The sequence below is a fragment of the Miscanthus floridulus genome, chromosome 8 (assembly GCF_019320115.1).
Source record: "Miscanthus floridulus cultivar M001 chromosome 8, ASM1932011v1, whole genome shotgun sequence".
NCBI lineage: Eukaryota > Viridiplantae > Streptophyta > Magnoliopsida > Poales > Poaceae > Miscanthus > Miscanthus floridulus.
Genome location: NC_089587.1, coordinates 218715733 through 218724492, shown reverse-complemented (window position 1 = coordinate 218724492; position 8760 = coordinate 218715733). Strand labels below are relative to the sequence as shown.

Below are 8760 nucleotides of genomic sequence, written 5' to 3'. Positions count from 1 at the left end.
GTGCCACATCATCTAAAGAGGTAAATCGGATTACGTTGCTAGTTTGTAAAGGTAGTTTTCAAAAATTTGTCCAATTATTTTTTTTGAAAAAGTATGTATTAAAAATCCTAAAATCAATTTTGGTCCTCAAAACTGAGCAGGGAATATTAGTTCAGTCTCTTTTTTTTTCGGCGAACCAAACAATAGATTGAAGCTAAAAGTCGATTTTCCACTGTAATTCCCTCCGTTAACTGTCACCGCTAATTATCATACCCATTTAAGAGCATCTCTAAGAGCCTCTCTAAATCTCACTATCTAAATTATCATTGAAAGAGTTATTTGTATAAAAAATATTTTCTATATCTTTTCACACTCCAACAGTTTTTCTATATCTCGTGCGCAGTCTAGAGAGTTATTCTCGTCTTCTATTTTTGGCTAGCGAAAAATTTAGAATAGAAGATGGCTATATTTGGATAACTAATTAGAGAAACCATTGGAGACTAGTCTTTTACCAAAATCTCTATTCCTAACATTTTTAAAGGAAATAGAGTCTTTTGGACATACTCTCGCCAAATGCATCTCTAAAAATCCGCGAAACAACTCACAACGTTATTCCCGGAATCCCGGTTATCCGGAGGAGGATTACTAAGGAAATGAATCAACGAACAAATTAATTTGGGTTACACGCTGCTGATACTGAAACTATGTACACTTGACAATCTTTTTCGTCGGGAAGGGAACAAATATACACAAGCTGCTGACATGTACGGATGCATCGACGGCTGCGCACGGCGCATGCACCTAGGCTCCCCTGTCCCTGCTCTGCTGGGGCGAGGAGCTCCCGTGCCCCGCCGCGGAGCTCGCGGAGCGTTGGTTCGCCGCCGTCCGCAGCTCGCCCTCGGCGTGCACGGCCGACGCGAGACACTTCTTCCTGGCAACAGTGGCCGCCGCGGCGCCGTCCGCCGCTGCCGCCGGCTCTTCGGCGGCCTTGCTGTCGTCGGGCTCGGATTGGACCGTGTACACGAAGGGGCCCGTGGGCACGTCGCTGCACACGGCGAGCAGCGGCTCGAGCGCGTCGACGACGTCGCGCATGGTGGGGCGGGACTTGGGCACGTTGTGCAGGCAGTGGTAGGCGACCATGGCGGCCTTGTGCGCGGCCCTGGCGGAGTACTGGCCGTCCAGGCTGGGGTCCATCACCCGGTGCAGCCGCTCCGGGTGGCGCAGGTACGGGCGCGCCCAGTCCACCAGGTGCTGCTCGCGCCCGCGCCGCCGCTTGTCCACGCTGCGCCGCCCCGACAGCAGCTCCAGGAGCACCACGCCGAAGCTGTACACGTCGCTCTTCGCCGTCAGGTGCCCTGCAATGCATGCATTGCATGGTTAATCGAGAATGAGAACATGCGTACAGTACGCATGCAGGTGGTGTGTCGGTGACGTGACGTAACGTAACGTAACGTACCGGTGAGAATGTACTCCGGCGCGGCGTAGCCGTGTGTCCCCATGACACGGGTGGTGACGTGGGTGTCGTCGCCCTGTGGGCCCTCCTTGGCCAGGCCAAAGTCTGAGAGCTTTGCCGTGTAATCCTGCCATACACACACAGAAAAGAAATATCGTTTAATAGTCAGTTCAGCCGCAATGTTGATACTTGCATATCGTTTTGCTTCGACCGTTATCCTAGACATGGGTACGTGTCAGGTCAATCCGTGTTCGCTAGTACTAATGCATTATGCATACACGTACACTGATTCCGTGTCAGAATTTTATGCTTGGGCGCGTGTGCGTGTCAGGCGCATTCTACTCGTCTGGGGAAAGCACGGATCGAACGGCTCTCTGTTGCCAATTTTTGTGGCTGTCATCAACTCAGGATCGAGAAGAGTGTTAGGTGGATCAAGTACAACTAGTACTCCGGCCGTACTGCTCAGGCTTCGAGCTGCTAGTACGAAGCTCCTACGACGAGGCAACAACCAATTTTTTCGTCCGGTCGAGCTCCGGCCGGGGTGCACCAATTTATAATTGGAAAAAGTACGTTTCTTGCCTGCTTAAAATGACAGGAACATTATATTAATGACGACGATATTATCGTTGTCACATTCGGTAGGAGAAGTGAACGAATCAGAAAGGACACGTTTACTTGTTAGTAATTTTCTGGTTTTCTGGGTACCATTTGATAATTGCTATATTTTTTATTTTTATTTTTTTGAGCTGGCCGCCACACTATATAAAGATATATAAGCATTGTGGAATTCGACCCTCTGGATCGATCAGATGGATATATCCCTGGGTGTACGACAGAGATTGGCGAACTATTTGAAATTTGAAAAATAAAATGTGGTGGCATGTAGTAGTTCTTGGCGTCGGCAAAGAGCCAAGATCGAATTCCTTGGGATTAAAGGAAGCTAATAAGTAACTCGATGAACTAGTCGTGACGAGAAGACGAAGAAGAATATTTTGAACCGGCCGGTCGAAGCAGGCGGGCCTGCAGTAAGCAGAGACCAGGCAAAGGTATGCAGTGCATGAGGTACTCACGGAGTCGAGCAGGATGTTGGAGGCCTTGAAGTCGCGGTAGATGACGGGCGTGTCGGCCTCGTGCAGGAACGCCAGCCCCTTTGCCGCGCCCACCGCGATCTTCAGCCGCGTGCACCACGGCAAGGTCGACAGCAGATCTGCATGCATGCGATGCGTGCGTGGATCGATCAGTCCCAGCAGGTCAGGTGTAACACACACCATACTGGAGTAAGTAACGATCGAGGTGCTAGCTAGGTAGCTTACTCTTGAAGAGGTGGTGCTCGAGGCTGCCTCTGGCCATGTACTCGTACACGAGCATCCTCTGCTCGTCCTGGCAGCCGTACCCGATGAGCTTCACCAGATGCGGATGCCTCAACATCCCCAGGTACACCACCTCGGCCTGCAGCAAGCATCGATCGTACGTAATAAGTGTGTCGTGTCCGATCCATTCAAATTAAAATGCATGTGTAACTGTAAGTACGTACGGCCCGACCCGCCGGACCCGGCGTGCGCACGTATACGTACCAGCCACTCGCGGTGTCCCTGCGGCCCGTCGGCGTCGAGGTACTTGACGGCGACGTGCTGCGGCTCGATCTCCCCGGGCCGGAGCCGCCCGTCGAGGAAGCCCTTGTAGACGGGGCCGAACCCGCCCTCGCCGATGAAGTTGCTGCTGGAGAGGCCCCGCGTGGCGGCCCTCAGCTCCGCCTGCGTGAAGGCGTGCAGGCCCGACGAGGCCAGCGTCCGCGACAGGTCGTCCAGCGACAGCGACCGCAGCCGCGCCGTCGCGCTCCGCATCCGCCGCACCGCCTTCTTCTTCTTCTGCTGCCTCTCGTCCCCGCTCTCGCTTCCGGCCGCCGCCGCCGGCTCCGACCCCACGAAGCAACTGAACAGCATCCTCATGTCGGCCGCGTGATGCCCTGATCGATCGAGTAGTAGTAAGCCTCGGTTCGGTCGCCTTCGGTGCCTTCTTGGCTTCTTACCACGCGCTCGCTCGCTGTGCCAGCCGGCCGGTGCAGTTCTTGAGATCGAATGCTACAGGAGGCGTGTGGGGATAGGATTTGATGGTTTGACACGAGGCGTGTGGGGATTATATAGCGAGGAGCAGATCTGGCAGCCGGGCACTGAGCGGCGGGCGCGGGTGCGACGATTTGTCTCGGCGCGGGCGCGGGCGCGGGCGCGGGCGGTTGGTTAGTTGGGGCCGGTGGAGGACTGGAGCCTGGAGGGAGGCGTCGTCTCGTCTGAAACGGCCGTTTTGACCGGACCCGGCAGGACGCCTATGGGAGTGCTAGCACTAGCCAGCGCTGGTGGTTTCGTGTCCGAGCCGAGGACTGGGCTCGATCGCGCGCGCGCGCGGTGATTCCAGTCCTGGGAACCAATACCCGTGGCCGTGTGTGCGTTAGTAATGGTCCGTTCGGTTGAAGGGGAATGGCTCCCTGGAAATAATCCAGGTTGGTTTCGTATTCTAATTTAAATAGGCTTTGTCAATTGAAATTATTTCTGGCTAGGTTTTAGCTTAACCGAACGTGCCCTAAGGGGACTGTGACTTTTTCTTTGCCAACGAGGGATCGAGCTACGACGGGAAGGTGAATGCGACTTCGCTATAGGTAAAACGACGTCGCCAGGCGAGAAAATTCAAACGTTTCCGTTTTCGGCGTCCTCTCGGCAACGGTTTCACGGTGCTGCCAGTATTTTTGGATTTCGATGACTCGGAAGGATGGGATGGCCGAAACTGGAATGGATTGCCATGGCGTGTTTTGCATCGCATGACGCCATCCTTTGCCAAGACATGCCATCATTACACCACACCAGCACGGCAGCACCACACCCCCACCAGGCCCCAGCATCCAAAGAAGCTTCTTTCACAAGAGACAAAGACCGGTTCGTTTTTTTTATCCAGTGTTCTTGTGTTCCAAAAAGTGTCCTGGGTACGAGAAGAGCAGGTGGCTGGGGCTGGGGGTTTGTAATAGGAGATCATTAAGGAATGGTGGTTGAGGCTGGAGCACGGAGCTCACCACTACGCCCATATCACGCGACCAGGCGTTCGTCGCACAGACGTCTCTATGCGACGGTGTCGCATACACATTTTTTCCGAGCTTGTAGGATGTCTGATGGGTATTCTGATTTGGGAGCACTATCGTATCGTCGCTCTAGTCCCTAACTCTCTATGCATCGGCGTGCATGGCTGGCTAACGTATGGAGGCGCTCGTGCTCACTGTGCAATCAACGACAGGATCCACGAGCACATGCGGCCATGCATCGTCAACCAGCAAGAATCCAGGAAGGCCGGAACCCGGAAGGGAGGAAGGCACGGCCTGCGCCTGCAGCCCGGCCCGCGCGCATGCTCCACGAACCCCATCATGCACATGCATGCAAGGCCATGGCAAGCAAGCAATCAGCAACTTCTGTAGCGTCTCGCTTGTTAGATAAAGTACGCCCGCCTACCTGCCCTGCTGGAGCAGTCAGCAGCCGCGACGATTAGACCCGGAAGAAGACAGGAGCGGCGGCGACGAGCGAGCACCTCACACCTGTACCTGCCGGCTGCCGCGTCGCGTAGCTAGCGTTGGCATGATGGGTGTGGTGACGACGAGGGCATGCATGATTATTGCCTTGCCTCCAAGAAGTTTGATTAGAAGCATCCTAGTCTACATCAAACGTACTAATGTTCGTTTGAGCTCGTACGATGTGATCTGATCTCCTGACGACCGAAGAAGAACCAGGCGTGCATGTGCCAAGGAATCTTTTTGCTGCAATAAATCGTTGGCAGAACCTTTGGAACTCTATCGGTTTGTTTTCTAGGATTCGGACTAAATTACAACGTCGAATCATATATAGGCCCTGTTTGCTTCGCTAAAAAATAAGTCGAAACACTGTTTCAACTGATTTATTGTAAAAGAAAAATATTGTTCCGACTAAAAACATGTTGAAAAAGACTAATTATAAGATAAACGAACAGGGTCATAACAGGGGCATAGTCTCTGTGGATTTATAATAATAATAATGCAGGCGCGCGCCAACCAACCCCTCCACGAGAAGAGGAAGTGTATACTAGTATACTACTAATACTATACTATCATTAGAGGTATGGTTTATTTATTTCTAGCTGGCAGTCGTACTACTATATCTACCCTAAACCTTATTCATGTATACCAAAGCTGATCAAACGTGCAGCCACGTCGCCCGTCCCTGCAGCACCCAGTTTCCTTTTTTCTCTCCCTGTTTTCCAAATGCCTACCCTTATTCCTACCTGTCCAATCACCCGTCGCTCCTGCCCGCCTACCCGAGCCTTCCAGGACCAGCTCCCTCGCGGGAGCACCCACGAAAAATTTCTACTATTCCTATAGAACAGGTACGTGACCCTGCCTAACCACCGCTGAACACTGCGTCTGGGTTCACATGTATAAGAGCAAGACTAATAATACTACCAGTGGCCGACTATAAAGATCTTTACAGCCTACTTTTTAGCTTACTTATATAGTAGTCATCTCTTCAGCATTAATATATGGTTCACCCATATCTTTTACAGAGTTTCTTGATTCTTGTGTCTAAACCGACTGTAAGTTTATAGCCCGCTTCTCCTCTCTCTCCTCTCTTCCACGTCAGCATTCGGCCCGCTTACAGCCAGCTATTATACTTGCTCTAAGCACCACTGACAACATTTTTTATTCGGTAAATCTTTTTGTTGCCTGTGCCTTTTTTGGGGGGCTTGTTCGGCTGGTCGTTAAGCCGGCCGGTTTCGACTGATTCAATAGTGTTTTGTGAGGGAGAATAAGCTGAAAATGTTGACTTGGCTGAAAAGTAGCTCAAGCGAACAGGCCCTGGTTTTTGTCACCCGGATTTGTGCCCGTCGAATGCTTCTGTCATTTGATCTCCTCCGTCCTTCTTTCTTTGCTTCTACTGTCTCTCTGGTTTTTGGGTCCCGTTTGTCAGCTTTGATTTTTGGGAATCGCGTCTTTTATGTCTTCCGTTTCATTTCAGCTTCGCGTCCGCCACATTCATTTCTCTTGTCCGCGTGTTCTTGTGGCGAGTCGAGGCGACGCTGGGCGACTCGGGGCGACGAGCTAGGGTTAGTGATTTCTGCTTCGATTTCTCCCTTTTCCTCGGTCGATTTGTTCTAGTTACTTCTATGGCGATGTGATCTGAATGTGTGTGTGCTTTTCCTGTATTGTTCCGGTTGATTTTCATGATTCCCGTATGTATTTGAAGCTCTGATTTGGCTGATGTTGTATTTGCGGAGGTTGGATTGGTATCTCACGTGAGGTAGGTTATTGTGCTTGATTCTGTGGTATTCCTTCGCTTGGATGATGTGATTTGATTTATGTTCTATCTCTGATCCTATATTTTTTTGTGTGATTTGGGATGTTTGATGCGATTCCTCTTTTGATGCGAGCTCCGATTTCATTGTAATCCTTCGCGTGGATGTTGGATCTGGGTATTTCTGAAGGTATGTGTCTGTATCTATTTCATCTCATGATTGTGATATGCTTGTGCTGTTATCTGTCTTTTTAGGTTATTTGATGCTGATGTTAGTTTGGTTATCTAATTTGAAGATTGTTCATTGCATTTGTCCTAGTTTTATAAATTGTTATTTGTCCAGTTATAAATTTGCTCTTATTATCAATCTATTTTGATTCCTGTGATCTGAATGCATTTTAAATAGATTTATCTATTTATGCTGTGTGGGTGGGTGGCTGTGTGTTGGTTGTTGTGTGTGTGTTTGTTTATCTGTGATCAGACTTTAGTTCTCAGTTTAGGTTTTAGTTGACTCTATTTTTATTCTAGTTTAGTTTTCATTTTCAGTATAGGTTTTAGAGTATATAGACTTTAGTTTCAAGTTCAGTTATTTTAGTTCAGTTATTATTTAACTCTTTTTCTGTTTTGTCTAGTTTTTAAGTTCTAGTTCAGTTTGCATCATTATGTCATGGTTAATTATATATTCTGTATAAGTTGTTGTATTTTTCTTTGGTTGACTTAATTATAATACCTGTAAACCTATAATTATAGTTGACACATGTTATATCTCATTCCTTTTTCGCTTAACTTTCACCCTATATAATATATATCCTTGATTTATAGCTCTGAATGTTGGTATGTTTTGATCCTTGCATTCAATATTTATCTCATATCTTCTGTTTTGTGACTATAGCAAAGATTTTGTTGCTGAAAGGATCAAGATGTCCAAGAGGGGGGGGGTGAATTGGGCTAATTTTAAAATTCTTTGCAATAATTAAATCCTATACTTAGTCCACTTCACCCCTTGTGCCTAGAATGCGTTTTTAATGTTCTACCACATAAAAGTTTAGCACCCTAAGTTACAATCCTACTCTAGCATGGAAATTCTAAGAATGTAAAGACAAGAATTGAATTGTTCAAATGTAAATGCTCAAAGTAAAGAGAGGAGAAGGAACGCGGTGATGTTTTGCCGAGGTATCAGAGAGTCGTCACTCCTCACTAGTCCTCATTGGAGCACCCGCGCAAGGGTGTAGCTCCCCCTTGATCCGTGCAAAGATCAAGTGCTCTCTACGGGTTGATTCTTCGACACTCCGTCATGGTGAATCACCCACAACCGCTCACAACTCGAGTTGGGTCATCCACAAGCTCCGTCGGATGATCACCAAACTCCCAATCACCACCAAGCCATCTAGGTGATGGCAATCACCAAGAGTAATAAGTAAGAACTCTCACTTAACCACAATAAGCCTAATGAGAAGGGTGGATGCACACTTGCTACTCTCTTTTCACTAATCAGGGCTCAATCTTGGATTCTCAAATCTCAATCACCTCACTAGGCTCTTGCTCTCCTTGGCACTCTCAAGGGTGTTTCTCAGCTGTTGAAATGGGCAAGAGTACTCCCTTGAATGAATAGAGGAAGTATTTATACCCCCTCATTCAAAACAAACCATTATGTGTCTCTGCGGGGTGACCGTCCTCGGTAGCAGGGACCTTACTCCTACAGCGAGACTGCTTGATGCTATCATGAGGAGGACCCTACTACCGAGGATGGGATATCGCAAGGGGTTGACTCGCATTCAGTTGTGGCTACTAAACTCCCTGATCTAGCAGATATGTATCATCATAGGTCCATGAGTTCTATGCTACACTTTGGATTGATTCGAGGCACAGATTCATTCACTTTGCTTTCAGAGGTCGTGACTATAGGCTAATGAGCTTTAGGGTCAGAGAGATATTCAGGCTTCAGGAGTCACCCATCCAGCTACATGAGGTTTGCTATGGTCATAAGAGCCTCCTAGACGCCCTCACGGTGATCTTGTGCCTCCCATA

At 48.9% G+C, this 8760-nt stretch overlaps 1 protein-coding gene across 1 annotated transcript; it reads right to left on the bottom strand.

Annotated features, from left to right (window-relative positions):
- Positions 1–625: 625 nt before the first annotated feature.
- On the bottom strand, positions 626–3521 carry LOC136475004 (serine/threonine-protein kinase RIPK-like). The gene is made up of 5 exons (XM_066472560.1): positions 3007–3521; positions 2746–2881; positions 2503–2639; positions 1436–1559; positions 626–1334 (listed from the first exon to the last, which is right to left on the bottom strand). Exons 1-5 carry the CDS (start codon positions 3379–3381, stop codon positions 781–783), a joined length of 1326 nt encoding a protein of 441 aa, XP_066328657.1. The 5' UTR covers positions 3382–3521; the 3' UTR covers positions 626–780.
- Positions 3522–8760: the final 5239 nt, after the last annotated feature.

Coding starts and splice junctions, on each gene's coding strand:
- LOC136475004 (XM_066472560.1), bottom strand. CDS start 3,381: ATGAGGATGCTGTTCAGTTGCTTCGTGGGGTCGGAGCCGGCGGCGGCG. Junction 2,882..3,006: donor AGGGACACCGCGAGTGGCTG/GTACGTATACGT, acceptor TGCTTGCTGCAG/GCCGAGGTGGTGTACCTGGG. Junction 1,335..1,435: donor GCCGGAGTACATTCTCACCG/GTACGTTACGTT, acceptor CATGCATTGCAG/GGCACCTGACGGCGAAGAGC.